General features: G+C 43.7%; 1 protein-coding gene across 1 annotated transcript; it reads right to left on the bottom strand.

The window, feature by feature from the left end:
• Positions 1-1,041: 1,041 nt before the first annotated feature.
• LOC117597525 (uncharacterized) lies at positions 1,042-15,157 on the bottom strand. Its single transcript, XM_053234784.1, has 12 exons — positions 6,571-15,157; positions 6,385-6,471; positions 6,202-6,294; positions 5,891-5,985; positions 5,628-5,804; positions 4,986-5,494; positions 4,528-4,855; positions 3,596-4,400; positions 3,276-3,485; positions 2,676-3,202; positions 2,419-2,523; positions 1,042-2,310 (listed from the first exon to the last, which is right to left on the bottom strand). The coding sequence occupies exons 6-12, from the start codon at positions 5,393-5,395 to the stop codon at positions 1,363-1,365; spliced, it is 3,333 nt and encodes a 1,110-aa protein (XP_053090759.1). The 5' UTR covers positions 5,396-5,494; positions 5,628-5,804; positions 5,891-5,985; positions 6,202-6,294; positions 6,385-6,471; positions 6,571-15,157; the 3' UTR covers positions 1,042-1,362.
• Positions 15,158-16,501: the final 1,344 nt, after the last annotated feature.

A 16,501-nucleotide genomic window follows, 5' to 3' on the forward strand; every position in this document is an offset into this window, starting at 1 on the left:
ATATCAGTAATAGCACACGGAAAAATAAAAGATGGCAAATGGCAATCTTAAAGAGGCATATGCTCCTAAGATTAGACCTCCTCTTTCAAATTTGGACCATATCACCATTCGACCAATTTCCCACCTTTAGGCCCACCTTTAAGTAAACCTGTCTCAAGGACTGTCAGTGTGTCAGGATAGTAATAAGGAGTTCAGAGGTGCTTCCTGGCCACAGATTGGAGTGTTTTCTTTCAAGACAATAATATTGCCAGTATTGCAGAGGAGATCACAGGGTACATTCTTTTTTGTGTGACACTGTAGTTCCAAAAAAGACTATTAGGACATACCCAAATAATAAGCTGGGGAACAATAGTCTGTTTGAGAGGGGGAAGAAGGGAAAAAGAAGGGGAAGAAGGAAAAAGAGGAAAAATGAGAGAAAAAAGGAGGAAAAGAAAGAAAAAAGTACTACAGAGATAAAGAGAAATAAGTGATTTGTAGGCATCTGTTTTGCAATTTTTCTCAGAAAACATGCTTTTTTTTTTTTTTGCAAAATTCGGGTCACGCTGCCAACAAGACGACGCAGGTTTGAGTCCCACCTCAGACAAGAACTAAATATTGAATTAAATTTTTGAAATGACATCTGATAGTCTACAGAAACATTGCTGATGTTAAAATCAATAAATTATTCCTCACCACAGTTTACTTCTGTGTAGTTTCATAATGATAGTGATTTAATTCAATGCAGGATATGGCATTTCTCTATGTATGTACTGTTATGGATGCTGTCTTTTTACAAAATAATGTCTTTTATTGTATTAATATTATTGTATTTACATATATTGTATTTTTTTTTTTATTCTATTGTATAGTTTGTCCTCTGATTTATTAGAAATTCTAATTAACTTTACATAGGATTACTCTATTACTTATTTAAAGATTTGTGCTAAGATGCGTATGCAAAAATAAAGAGATTATAAAATGTTTTACCACCCAGTGGGCTCACAAAGTGATTACGATTACTGAAGCAGAAGTGTGATATAAATCAGAGACCAGTCACTGGTATATAAACAATAAAACTGTATTTTTAAATAAATAAATAAACAAACACACCAAGCATAATATAATACAACACACGCACCATAACAATAAATACAAGTGATAAATTATTATAAAAGAGTAAAATATTAAAGTATAACTATATAAGACTATAAACAACAACAACAACAAAAAAAACTATAAGTATTTTAAACATTATATTTACGTATAAAATATATACATATAACTGTGTAAAGAAATAAAACCTATTTTTTCTTAATCTGTTCCAGCCACTGCTCTTTTGTTAGAGTCTCAGTATTCGGACAGTAAATAGTGCCCTTATACTGGCTATGTCCAGTCTCCGCTGTCCTGTGGCGACCACATTTTTTTGCAAGTATTCGCCTCCACTCTTCTTGTATACGCACGTGGTCGACGTGGCATTTGTGGTTGGACAGCCGAAGCTGGAGGAATACTGCTAGCTTGGGGTGGCTGGAGCGCTACAGAAGGTGGAGTGCTGCTGGGCTGAGGAGTGGTGGTGGCTGGGGGTCCAGGGACCACAAACACGGTGTACGTGGGGCTAGGGTGGGGAGCAAGTGTGACGAAAGCGCCTGGAGGTCGAGGAAGCAACTGTCTTTGGGGTGCCAGCTTTGGTCTCGCTGTCTCACGTGGGTCTGGGGGGGACGTGGAGGTGATGCACCTCTTCTGTCTGGCTTGCCCTACCGTGTTGTGTGGCAAGCTGTACGCGTGCTCTTGCCCTTGCCCTTGCAATGGTGGTGCAGCCGGACGAGCGCTGGCAGATTGCAGAGGCTCAGCGGCAACAGGAAGAGGATCAGGCAGATCCATTCCTTGCAACAAGAGAGTCAGGTCTTGCCTTTTCACTCTCTCATTGTGCCATTGAACCAGAGTCGTCTGATTCACCTCCACCAGCTGCAGATTGGTGCTCTGTATGATGGCCCCATTGTTCAAGATCAGCTGCCGGATCCTGCGGTAGTCGTGCAGGATTAGAGACCATCTTGTCAGGGAGCCCTTGCCCTTCCTCCTCGGATTTTTGTGAATCCTGCAGAGTCTGATGAAAATGGCCTCCACGAGCCGGCAACAGTCTGGCCACTGGGCGGGTGAAGCTGTCGATGCCAACACACACCGTTTCAGACTATCTACCCCAGGAGTGAAAACGGCCTTCTTTTTAGGAGACCGAAACCTCCCTGTGGTCAACCTTTCCTGGTGTCTGGCAGCAAAGACCACCCGCTGCTTGTCAAAATCCAGCAGGTTCTGCCAGAGGGCCACAATTTCACTGACCTGAAAAAGACAAACCATGCAAACACGGATGAGTTACATGCAATATTGGTTTTAAACACAACAGATTTTTTCTTCTCCTTTTCATTCTTTTTTAAAAATGCCACTCACCTGCTGACTGCTGAGGGTTAGACCAGTTTGATGCCTCATCTCCACCAGATAATCTGCCAGGCTGTCCACCCGGTCCATCCCTGGCACATTTTGATCATCCACAGCCTAAGACAGTGTATTGAATAAAATATATGTTAACTGTCTGCATGTATGACAGTAGTTATTTTAGGAATGGCTCAAATGTTTAAAGATAGGTCAAAGGTTCAAATGGTAACCTATTATACAATGAGTTTTCTAATACTGTGATATTTACATACCAAAGTCTCCTCAGGCACTTGAGTGGGAGAATCTGGAGCACTGATACCAGGTGGAGTTGTAGACATATCAGTGCTCGCAGCAGATGGCTGGGCGGAGTAGGACGCGGCGGCTGGTGGGGCGGTGGAGGACGGGGTGGATGGCGGGGTGGAGGAGGATGCGGCGGCTGGCTGGGAGGAGGACGCAGCGGATGGCGGGGCGGTGGAGGATGCGGCGACTGGCTGGGAGGAGGATGCGGCGGCTGGCTGGGAGGAGGAGGAGGACGCGGCGGATGGCGGGGCGGTAGAACACGCGGCGGCTGGCGGGGCGGAGGAAGCAGCAGGGTGAATTCTGGCGGCAGTTGTTGTCAGATCTTCTAGCAATGAGGCCAAGGTGGGATCATCACTTAGGTCCTCCTCAAATCCTTCATCCTCCTGCTCCTCGACATTAACTTCCTCCAGCAGCTGGTCTGTTGCCTCAGCATCTGGGTCCACCCTCTGAAGCGGCTGTCCAGTCTGAGCGAGTAGGTAGTCCACTCCGATAAGCTCCCCTAAAGAAAACAGAATTCAGATTACTAAACTAACTATGGTGGAGCTGAGGTCATTTAAATGTTTTACACTTACCAGTGTACTTCGAAGGGGCCTGGAAGCTGGGAATGTATTTCCTCCCGAACACCTTCAGACTGTTTGTGTTTATACAGTGCACCACCTCCCCTGCATAGGTGAGGAGAGAGGATAGCTTGGTGGCCAAGGAAGCTGCTGCCCGGTCCTGGTTCCACCTGTTCAGGCCTTCCAGGAGATAGAGCTGAAAATTCAGGGTGTTTGCGCTGGTTCCTGTTAATAAATAAGGCCATAAGTTGGAGATTGTAAGCAGGCATATTATTATGTATTGTACTGTAACGTATTTGATATACAGAACAGTGAAATGCCAAAAATCCACAAACCTGGAATGAACCTTTGCATGTGGCAGTGGAAAGACTCGAGTGATGTTGAGCCCCTAGCGCACCTGTACCTGGTGAGCACTATCCCTCCCTTGGTGGTGGTGGTGCCTGTCTCGGTGTAGAGAGACACACCCGGCACGTCCTGGATGCACTTCACGTGCCTCTTCTGAACACGCCATATGTGCTCCATCCTCACCGTGTCCAGCAGAGGGACACCCATAAGGTCTCTCCCCTTTTCCTCTTTCAGCTCCTGCAGGAGGTGGTCAATCAGGCGAACTGTGGTCTCCACTCCACGAGTCCTCTGACGGCAGTAGAGGGCCAGCTCCTTCTTTGAAATGCGCCTGTTCACCAGGTCATCAGTGATCAGAGGCAGCCTTTCGTCCTCCAGCTGCTCTCTCTTCGCCCGACGCAAAAGAGCAACGTCATGCGGATCCCACTCAAAGATGCACGCCGACAGACGTGCCATGAAGGTTGGGTAGAGGGGATGAGCATCCGTAGAGCACCCTGTCGCCAGTCGCCGCATAAAGTGCCAGATGTCCAGCCTGATGTTCAGGTCAGGCCATCCTCCAAAACGGGTCTGCAGCTTGCTCTGCCCCTTGTCTATACAGCAGCCAGAATCCACATACAGCAGCACCGGAGGAGCCACCCCTGCCTGCTGGTACCTGCTGACCAGGCCTGACACCATGGAGTCCAGACCAGGGCCTTCCTGGGCAGTCAGGACACTGATGAGTATCTGTCCTCTCTCGTTGCCAACAGAGGACATCCACTGCGCAGTGCCCCGGGCATGGCCGGCCAGCTTCTTCGTGATCTGAAATTGCAAACAATATTCACACCAAGCATTAATAACAATACATTCCATAGTGCACACACACAACCGCTATGCTAAACAAAAAGTGATGTGTGCAGTCAAAAATTGTGAAGCAACTAACTTCTACCTTTTTTGTTGAATCCATTTTTAAAATGGTCCCAAATGTTGAGGTGATGCTGGCCTTAATATGATCCAGGCGGCTTATGCTGTCCTTCCCATAAACGGTCAACAGCCACTTGCTGGTAGGCACTTCAATGGGTTGCGGAGGCTCCTGAAAAGCAACAGGGAGGAAGCTGGGGCGGTCAGCAAAGACAGCGCACTCCTCCATGTAGTGGGCCAAGTGGTGAAGCCACTCCTCCCCATGGTTCTCCTTTAGCTGTCTGGCCAGTCTAGTGGGGCTATTTCCAAGTGTCCTCTCCCTCAGCAGGCGTATGACACGAATATCACATGCATACCTTTTAAGCAAAAATATATGCATTTTACACGCAAGATAAACAAAATGTTGATTAAACGGTCAATATAATGAACATTTATTATTATTTATTGAACTAAGATTCTGTAACACGTGTGTAGATTGTGTCTTACTTGTATGTCAAGATCACGCGAAACAGTGCCCGGTGGGGCAAGTCGAGCTGGTTCAGGACAGTCTGGCTGGTGGAAATGTAATTCAGACGACAAGCGGTACACCTGAGTGTCTCTGTCACCATCAAGTAATACCTGTCGATGTCCAGCACCCTGCGAGCCCTTTTATGGATGCCATAGCCAGTCAGCTGCTTCCCACAGACAGGACAAAACAGCCTGACCTTCCACAGGTGGTAGGGCATCCACACCAGGAGCCTGTGTGTGAAGAACCAGTCTGGTAATGGAGCCTGGTGGTAGATGAGGGAGGGGACTGGAGGCTCGTACCAGAGCTTCAAGCCTGACCGAAGTCTGCCACCGTGATAGAGTGTAGATGCAATCCACCGCTGATCTTGTAAGGGTATCGTCTTCCTCATTTCAGGTGGCAGAGAAGAAACGGACCCAGAACCATCATCAGGAGCTGGAGGAGCAGAAGTCGGCACACCACTGGGAGCAGCAGAGGTGATCGGATCTCCCTAAAGGAGACAAAAGCCATTCAGATGGAACATTAATAAGTTTGTTTCTGTTTGCATAGATAACATTCCAAATGCAAACATACATATGCTGTCTATGCCAAGAAGGTGATGTGGTGGAGAGATGACAACTCACAGACTCTGAAGGAGAAGGGCTGGCCCTCAGAGACTCTGAAGGAGAAGGGCTGGCCCTCACAGTGGAAGGAGGAAAAGAGCTTGCTTTCAAGGTGGAGGAAGGATGAGTGCTGGCTGTCACAGAGGCTGAAGGAGAAGGGCTGGCACTCTCAGACAGTGGGGAGGAGGCTGATGAGGACTGTAAGGAAACACATTGCACATATTAGCATAGTGAACATAACCACACAATAAACATGCTGTTCTTTTAAAAGTCTTTTAAATTACCTTTCTACAACCTGATGCCCCAGCTTCCTCCTTGGTATGTTTACATTAGGCTTGGCTGCAGCACTGTGGGTCCCTCCAAACCATGGCTTTGTAAACTAACAGTTGGGTTTACAGAAAAACATAAGTATAAAACCGTACAGGACAAATGTTTCATTCAGGTAACAACTGACCCGCATAATCACACATCTGACTCAATTGCTCGCACCTCTCTGCTAAGGTCAAAGAGCAGAGCGAGTGTAGAGACAATGGAAGTGTGTGTGAGGGGTGGGGTGGGATGGGTAGTCTATACAACAATCAGACTAATCTGTTACCATTGATATGTTAAGTGGAGGTCGTCTGGTCGTCTGGGCAGAGGTTGGGGTAGGGGCGGCACCGGACGTGGAGGCAGGCTGATCACTGGTTCCCTAATAAGTGCAATAAAAAGGAAATGGGGTCAAAACCCATCCAAAGGCAAGTCATTATTGAAAAACAAAACAAAGGGCTGAATTACATACCCTGGGAAGGTGGAATCCACAAAGACAGCTCTGTACTCCGCCAAAAAGGGACGTCTGTCCACGGGCCTGCGCTGGACATTTATCTATCTGTAACATTAAAAAACAGCGTGTCAGTTGACAAGCAGCCAATAGATTACATTGTGTGGCTCTCTGTCTGTCTTCCCACAAACATTCGCCTGTACGTACCCTCTGAAACAGGTCATACCACTTCTTCTGATGAGGAGCAGGTCTGTTGCCTGCTTCGGAGGGCCACACGCCTGTGCTGGCAAACTGCCGCAGGCGGGACATCCACTCCTGGTCTCCCATGGCCTTGTGAGATTTCTGAGGCTTGGACATCTTCAGCACTTCAAAAAAGACTCAGAAAAACTGTTAAAAATAAAACACTGACCACATCACTGCACTGACTACTGCATTGGCATGTTTTCTCTTCTAAAGTTGTACAACTGCTACAGTCATTATCATTTTAAAACAGACCTGGTTTCTTTCAACTTCCATTTTTACCAGTGTTTTTGTTTGTTCATTTTTGCCCAACCGCCGAAGGCGGGACATCCACTCCTCGTCCCCCATGGGCCTTGTGAGATTTTTGAGGCTTGCTTGGACATTTTTAGCACTTCAAAAAAGACTCATAGAAAAACTGTTAAAAATATACACTGATTCTTTCCATTTTTACCATCCTAGTTTTTTTGTTTGGTCATGTAGGTTCTGACCAGTGTCTATGAAGCATGTCGAATTGTATAATAATTAAATCATAACATGTAATAATTAAATAAATTAAAAGGGACAATAAAATGCAAAGAATTGAACTTATTGATTAATGAAATTGTCGAACAAAAGGAAACACTATATAATAATAATATAATATGATAAACACTATATATAAAAATAATAACATGATAAACATTCAAACACTATATAACACTATATAATAAAAGTAATAACACGATAAACATTCCAAAGCTAATTGAAGACGCTCGACATAACATTCCAAAACTTGCTAGCATAAGGTTTGAACAAAGCACACAATTAAAAGCGAGTTCTGGAACACGAGATATAATAACTCCAAAAGTCACTATAATACATACGTAATTACGCGTTAGAACATTACAAAAGTAACGTGTCATAATAAAGACCGCTCAAAGCACACACCTAAACACGCGATATAAATATATATTTATTTTTTTGCAAAATTTACAGACTGTTGAAAAACACGAAGGAACATCTCTTACCTGGCTATTTGAAATCCGCTACCTATCACGCGCTGAAACGCCGCATATATGGACGAATGAAACGTCTCTTTGACGCGCACGATTTGATTGGCGCGTCCGACGCGATCTGACTGGCGCGTCCATCTTTGACTCCATCTTGGATTGTCCATTGTGATTCACAGATCCATCTTTGCGGCAACGGGATTGGCGGACAATGATGGAGAATAATGGAAATGGGCATCGGGATTGGCGGAGAATGATGGAGAATGATGGAAACGGCTGTCGCGGATTGGACGGCCACAGGTCGCTTAAACCAGACGATCGCGTTAACAGGTAGCCCTGGCCAGAACAATAAAGCTACCCCTTGTTCTTCTGAAGCATGGAAAACACTACTGCTGCAGCATGTAGTCTGGGTCCACAGACTGCCTCAGATGCGGTATTGGACCGAGGTCCCCAGTTTGCAAGCCAGTCTGTCATCGTGCTTTCACTTCCAGTCAAATGGCCAGACAGAGAAGGTCAAACAAGATCTTGAACGGACTCTATTTTGTCTGGCCTCCTCCAGACCATCCTCCTGGTCTGAGCACCTTATCTGGGCAGATATGCTAACAACACCTTGTGGCACTTGTCCCTGGGTATGTCCCCTTTAAATTGCCAGTTTGGGTATACCCCTTCCCATGTTTCCAATGCAGGAGGCTGATTTATGGATCCCAACACAGAGCACATTATGCGACGCTGCCGCCCAGCATGGGGAAAAGCCTGGATTGCCCTTCAGGCTGCCTCTATGGCCCAGAAATGGGCCGCTGATTGGAGGTGGAGGCCTGGGCCTTCCTTCCGGCTCGGACAACAGGTCTGGCTCTCCACCAAATACCTGCCTCTACCTTATTAACTGGGAGGGGTATGGTACATAGGAGCACTGTTGGGTCTCTGCATGCCACAATTTGTACTTATCAGGGTCTTCAGGCAGGATGGAGGGGGGTCCTGTAACAGCCCAGCCTGGGGCTGTGTCTTCGGCTAGGCCACCTTTGGCCACCAGAGGGAGGTACAGGACTGCGCCGAAGTAGTCAGGAGCACTGAGCTACACCTGTCTGCCTCGCTACTTAAGAGTAGTACACAGGCTCTCATGCACTCAGTCTCCGTTGCAGAGTTCTGGCAAGAGACTTGGCCAGTATCTTGGTCATTTTAAAAACTAGAGCTGTACTTTTGATCCTTCCTCTGTGCTGGGTTGACCTCGCCTTGCCAACTTAGCCCCCTCTCAAGTTTTTGAATTCCTTTTCTTTTTTAATCTCCTTGTAGCAAGCAGTAAGGGCTTTCTCCCTGCTATTCCAAATTTAAGTTTGAATGCTTCCTGGATAAGATCGTGCTGTTACTTCTTGGTTTTTGTTTTCACAAGGCTCCAGGTTTTTACTTTTCCCCTTGACCACTTTTGAAAGACTGGCAAGTGGCCAAGGGGAGACTGGGCAGTTTGTCTCATACCACTGCTTACAGGCAAAGCCAGGAGTGCTTTTGTGACCATGAACCCTTCCAAAACACAGGACTATGATCAGCTTAAGGACACCATACTGAGGAAGACATACTGTTTGGGGTTTCATTCTTTAAGCGCCCTGACAGATTAGTTGCCACTAGAACAAGGCTTAAAGACTTGTTCTGAAGTGGGTCCAGTTCAGCCAAAATAGTAAAGCCCACATTATGGAGGTTATTGTGCTCAAACAATATCTGCAGGAGTTTTACCCAGAAGTGAGGACCTGGGTTAAGGAACATAATCCAACAACTGCTGCACAAGCTGTCAACCTGGTAGATGCCTATATTGCTGCAAAGAGGGATCCAGGGAACTTCCATTACGCTGACATTCTGCCAACTGCAAAAGGTAAGTCTGAGGGGTCCGGGGTGAGTTCAAACACTCAAAGCCACGTTAAGATCCTGAAGCCCACACACCCTAAACCCATAGCATCTGTTCCCACATTGCAACTCACAGTTAAGAAAGAAGTCCTGTGATTTGACTGTGGTGAGCCAGGACAAACTAGACTAGATTGTCCACTGCCAAGCAAATATCCACAGCACTCATGAAATTCTTCTCACACGTAGATATACCCCAAGAAGTCCTCACAGACCAAGGTCTCAACTTTATGAGCTGTATACTACACCAGGTATATCAGCTGTTAGGGATTAAGATAGTGTGAACCACCCCTTACCACCTGCTGACTGATGGTTGAGTGGATGGTTTAATCAAACTCTGAAGGCTATGCTCAAGAAATTTGTCCAAAACAGGCAAAGACTGGGACAATTGGCTGTTGTTCCTTGTCCTGTTCTTGTTAGCCTACCGAGAGGTACTGCAGGATTCAGTATGGTTCTCACGTTTTGAGCTCCTTTATGCCCACCCCATGAGAGGACCCTTGAATGTCCTGAAAGAGAGTTGGGAGGACATAGCCAGATCCAGTAAGCAAAAACATCATTACCTATGTCCTCAAAATGAGACAGCAACTCCAAAAGACCACTGCCCTTGCCCAAAAGAATCTACTATGGTCCCAAGCCCAACAGAAAGCATAGTATGACAAAGCATCCCGAAAACGCAACTTTGAACCCGGTGAGGCGGTCCTGTTGCTGTTTCCAACATCAGAGAACAAGTTGTTAGCGAATTGGCAGGGCCCCTCAAGCAAAAAGTGGGACCAGTAACCTATGAAATCAAGATTTTCTCCAGAAACCAGCCATTCCAATCCTACCACATCAACATGCTCAAGAGATGGCATGCCTGGGCACAACCAGCAGAGCCTGTGCAGGGTGCAACAGATCCAGTGGCTGACAACTCCATGTTCATGAGAGCAGTGAGAGAGGAAGAGGAGATCAAAGACTGATACATCCCTGAGCCTAGATCACCTGACCGAAGAACAGAGACAGCAGCTGTCAGAGAGCTTACCTGATCAGCTCTTCATGGAGACCCTGGATAGAACAGACCTGGTCTGTCATTCCTTCATCCTAAAAAAAAACCCCAAACCCATCCACCAGCCAGTCTACCATGTGCCAGAGTGACTACTGCCAGTGATGGAGCAGGAGCTAGACACCATGAAGGAACTGAGAGTGATAGAACCATCCACCAGCGAGTGAAGCAGTCCCACTTTGCTGGTTCCTAAAAAGGATGGCATGCTCTGATTTTATCTGGACTTCTGCAAATTGAATTGCTGGTCTGACAAGCTGCCCTGATAAGTGTGCCCTAGTCAAGATGGAAACCCAATACCTTGGGTTTGTGCTGGGACACGGGGTGGTCAGGCCACAAGTCGGAAAGGTTGAGGCCATTAAGAATGCATGACCCATGACGAAGAAATAACTTGAGTCGTTTTTGGGATTAATAGGCTGGTGCCTGCGTTTTATGCCAAACCTCTAAGCCTGGGCAGATGCCCTGACTAACTTGAGTAAAAAAGTGCAATGCAATGATTCAGCATCTAAACCGTCTGAAGTTCCAAAGTTCCAAAAAGTTACCTCTGTTGGTGGCCTGATCATTTTCCATGTGACTATGTTAACCAATCATTTGGCAAACAGTATAGCAAGATGATTCAGAGCCTGCTCTCATGTATTCCTGGTTTTCCTGAACCACCTTTGAATGTCCTTTGTCCAACTTTTTCAAAATCCTATGTCCAGATCTTTCTCTTAACTTGAACTCAGTCCATGCCTGCATTGCTTCCTTGTGAACATGATAACATTATGCTGTCTGAGTGATGCACTAGCCTTATGCGAAATTCAAAAGGTTATGTGAGTAAATCCCTTTTCAACAATAACTACAATGTACAAAATGTTGACAAGCATAGCAGAATGCTTACTGCTCGAACCAACAGTAGCTGATCTCCAAATTTCTGGCTTGAGTACGTTATCAGTTTGGGTCGCTGCAGTCCATCAGCAGGATCTTTGCTTAAGTCCATTGATAATAAATAGATGACATAATAAATAAATAGATAACATGGACATAATTTTGTTTTGAAAAGTGCTGTGCAAAAAGAAACCTTGGGTGATTATTTAAAACCAAGTAAATTCTTGGTCCATGCAAATTTTAACTGGTTCTTGCATTAAATTTAAATATACCAAAAGGAAAAACAACTCTTTTTCGTTTTTTTGTCTCTATCAGAAGAAACAGGATTTTGGCCAGACTCGCCATATGATCATTTTTACAGAATAATTTAATCATATGGGTTGATGTGGATTAGTAGGTGGGACTAAAACACTGATTGCGCCTCATTGGCCAACCTCCACAAGCTCATTTTTCAGCAACCCTGCTAGTCCAAATAAGATTGTACCACTGTTGAACTTAATGGAAGTGACAACAGAAAAATTAAATTAATTATAAAAGATTGAAACATAGACCTCTATGTATCAGCCTAGTTCTGTACCGGTGTAATAAGACCATTTCTAGTTCTTGTTATTATCACTTAAAAATAAATAAAATCTGATAAAAATTACAATAATTGAGTAAAAAATTTAAGAAATTTAAAAAAATTAAAAAAAATTAGTGTGAATGTATTCTATTTAAAATAATGTTACAAAATAAGTTGTTAATAGTGTTAATTGAGATATATTGGGACATATTTTGACTTTCCACATGATCTAAGCTTTAGATACATTCCAGATTTAAAATTAACACAGGTGTACGCTGTTTGGCATATTTAGTGTGAACTCTCAAAAATTAAATACTAGTCTTTATTTGTTGGTGAATTTGGTGAATGCTTATTAATTATGCAGTTTTTACATTTTTTTTATTTTTTTACATATTTTCCAGTTCTCTGTACAATTACGTTTTAACATTATTCATGTCATATCAATGCCAGAAACGGTGTTCAACATACACTATTCAGAGTACAACGCAGCCTACAAACACGGCCACTATGGACTACAACACCCAGCACCAACAGAGACTATAACATTCAAATTCACCATCTTACCGATTACACATACCTGTTCACAAATACAGACCACAGTTTATAAGGACTCTAAACCCACACTCGTCTTGCGAATTCACACTCTCTAATTCTCTCCAGTGGTCTTCCTAGTTACAGATCTTTTTTTGTGCTTTACATTTTTGCCTAAGCCTTGCCTAGTTCCTGTTGTTTGCTAATTGCCTGACCACTGCCTGTTTTTTGACTATGCTCTTGCCTTACACTTTGGAATTTTCTGCCTGTGTGTTCTGCTGTTTATTTGTACTTCCATCTGCTTATGCTTTGTGCCAGAATACTTCGCCAACCATGGATGCAGCATAGTGGCATCAGATGTTAGCGATACAGGGTCGCATTGTTAAGGAACAGCAGCAGCAGATTGCCATGCTCAGTGCTCAGAATCCTGATGGAAATCTGTAGTGTGTCACAATCACAGTTCTAATAAAAACAGAAATATTACAACCCTATTTACATTAAACATAGAAACTTTATTAGGAACACCTGTACATTCATGCAGTTATCTAATCAGCCAATGGCAGCAGCATAATTCAACCAATCATGCAGATATACGTCAAGGGCTTCAGTTAATGTTCACATCAAACATCAGAATGAAGAAAGAATGTGATATCTGTGACTTTGGTTGTGGCATGAATGTTGGTCGAGTATTTCAGAAACTGATTATCTTCTGGGAATTTCACACACAACAGTTTCTACAGGTTATACAGAATGGTGCGAAAAACAAAAAACTATGGGTGAGAGACAGTTCTTTGGGTGGAAAAGTCTTGTTAAGAGTGGTCAGAGGAAAACGACCAGATTGGCTCAGGCTTCCAGGAAGGATATAGTAACTCAATCACTCTTTACATCTGTGGTGAGCAGAAAAGCATCTCAGCATGCACAAAACATCAAACCTTGTGGTGGTTGGGCTACAACAGCAGAAGACCATATCAGGTTCCACTCCTGTCAGCCAAGAATCTGAGGCTATTATGGGCACGGACTCACTGAAACTGGACAGCTGAAGATTAGAAAAAGACCAGGTGATTATTTTTTCTAGTCTTCAACTGTCCAGTTTGGGTTAGCCTGTGCCCATGATAGCCTCAGATTCTTATTTGGTTTGATGTGTTGTGCATTCTGAGATGCTTTTCTGCTCCCCACAGTTGTAAAGAGTGCTTATTTGAGTTACTATAATCTTCTCCTCAGCTCAGACCAGTCTGATCATTCTCCTCTGTCCTCTCTCATCAACAACAGGATATTTTTTTGTTTTTTGCACCAGTCTGTGAAAACTCTAGAGACTGTGTGAAACTGCCAGGAGATCGGCAGTTTCTGAAATACTCAAACCAGCCCATCTTGCACCAACAGCCAAGCCATGGTTAAAGTCAGAGATCACATTTTCCCCATTCTGATGGTTGATGTGAAGATTAGCTGAAGTTCTTGACCTTGATCTTGTTTCTGTGTGATTTTACACTGCACTGCTGCTAAATGATATCTCCATAAATGAGCAGGTGTACAGGTGTTCCTAATAAAGTCTATATGTGATTATATGTCTGTGGACATTATAGTTTGGAATGAAATATACAGGGAAGGATACTTGCCAAAGTCTGTGGTTTCTTCTCCAAGAATGAGAGGAAAGCCACAGAGACCTGCTGTACACTTAGCAGTGATGTCAGTGCTCTCAAAAAATTTTATACCATAGAATGGAACATCAAATTAGTCAGAAAATATCAATTAAAAGTTGAGCTAAAACAGTAACAGAATTTAGTTTTCAAGAAGGAAGCATTGACAAGCTTACCTTAGATTTAATTTGCTCAAGAAACTCAAAGTCTCTTTCCAACTGCACCTTTCTTTGATTAAAAAAATTTCCAGAAAATGAGCTGTATCTTGATCAAGTGTTGAGAAGAATTCTTGCTTGAGGCTTCTGCTTGTGATGTTCTGCAATGATCTATCAAAGGAATACTCCATCCAAAAATAAAAAGTCTCTCATCATTTACTCACCCTCATGCCATCCCAGATGCATATGACTTTCTTTCTTCAGAAGAACACAAACAAAGTTTTTTATAAAAAAAATAATCCTTAACTGCGAGTCCATATAATGCAAGTGAATGGGTACCAGAAAGTTGAAGCTCCAAAAATCACATACAGCTATCATGGCATTAATCCATAAGACTTCATTGGATGAATCAGTGTCTTCTGGAGCGAAATGATAGGCATGTGTAATAAAAATACTAATATTTTAAACTTTTTAAAATATAAACCATCACTTCCTGCCAACTGCCTTACACGCGTTCATGCGAGGTTTGAGTCTATGCTTGACATAAATGTAAGTGCATTGAGAAACTCACGCAAGAAGTGACGTGGAAGCGCAGAAGACCGTCTCACGGTTCTCACGCGAGCTTCACAACACGCTTATACCACGTTTCACAAAGCGCTTACGTTTAAGCATAAACTCGATCCTCTTGTGAACATGCATAATGTTTAAAATATTAGTATTTTTCTTACAAACTCTCCAGTTGTAATGAATCGCCGGAGGCGGGTTGTGTAGGATCCATTAGCAGATTTAATAGCAGATAATCCAAACCAGTGGGCAGAAACGTAGTCGAGAAACAGGCAGTAAAGTCCGGTAAACCAGGAAGTCGAGCAGCGAGACAAACAAATCCAAAAAACACAAGGCAAAGGCAGAAAACCGTAAACGTGAACAGGGTCAAGCACAAAAGACAGCAAAACACTATGGCAGAGAGAAAAGGCTTGGTAATGTCCCGAAAACAATACTTCGCGTCCTAGTGTAGTGAACGCGCTGTTTAAATATCTGAAAAAACCCCGGAAGTGTTTCTCGTGGGTGGTGTCAAAACTCGGTCGAGGGCTCCCTCTGGCGGGCAGGTGCCGGTGGTGATGCTACACCAGTAGACATTGATACATCCACTGAGGTCGTATGGATTACTGTCATGATGGCTGTGTAGGATTCTTACTGAGACTGATTATAGTTAATTACTGAAAGCCTAATTTCAGCTATCCTGTGAACAATAGGCAAAACAGTCAACCTTAATCTGCATTTACCAGTGTTTACCAGCCTTTATCAGCAGTTAGCAGCTTTTATCAGCCATTATCAGTGTTTTTCTGCATTTATCAGCTATGATCGGCATTTATCAGCCATTATCAGCATTTACCAGCATTTATCAGAAATTATCAGTGTATATAACCATTACCTGCATTTGTCAGTGTTTACCAACCATTATTAGTGTTTACCAGCATTTATCAGTGTTTTTCAGCCATTATCAGCGTTTACCGGCGTATGTCAGCCATTATCAGCATTTATATAATTTACCAGACATTATCAGCGTATTATCAGCATTTATCGGCACTTATCAGCCATTATCAGCCATTCTTCCGCATTTATCAGCATTTATTGCCTTTATCAATGTTTTGTTTATCAACGATTGCCACAGTTTACCGGCCTAGGATGCAAAATCTCGTAGCGTGCACAGGCTGCAACCGGCGAGATAGTTGTGATAATAGAGTTAAGTAGGCAGAGAAAAATTGATAGGCTGCAGCACTGGTGTTGAGGGAGCCAGTTGGTGCATGGATAGAGTTTCATGGCTGAACTAGACTTTGTGGATCATGTTCAATGCAGTGGTGCTTGGGACGCAATACAAAATGAGGAAATACTTTTAAAAACAAACCTCCGTGCTCTGAAAGTTTCACCCCAGGCAAATCAACAGTATTGTCAGTCAATCTGAAGGATGTCACCAGTTCTAGTATGTCTTTCAAAAGCATTAAAATCTCCCATGTTGTATCATTCTCTGGGATATCAAACCCCCATCATTAGTGGGAGAAGTCTTAAAAGTGCCCAGTTTACATTACCACCTATCTTGCCTCTAGAGGCAAACGCAGCCAGAATGATCTGAAGCTGATCAGTCTTGTCTATGAATTTGTACAGGAACCGTTTGATTGATCTGTTTACATACTCAAGGGAGATATACTTTCTGTTGTTCAAATCATTGAGGCACA

This window comes from Pangasianodon hypophthalmus, chromosome 6 (assembly GCF_027358585.1).
Source record: "Pangasianodon hypophthalmus isolate fPanHyp1 chromosome 6, fPanHyp1.pri, whole genome shotgun sequence".
Lineage (NCBI taxonomy): Eukaryota > Metazoa > Chordata > Actinopteri > Siluriformes > Pangasiidae > Pangasianodon > Pangasianodon hypophthalmus.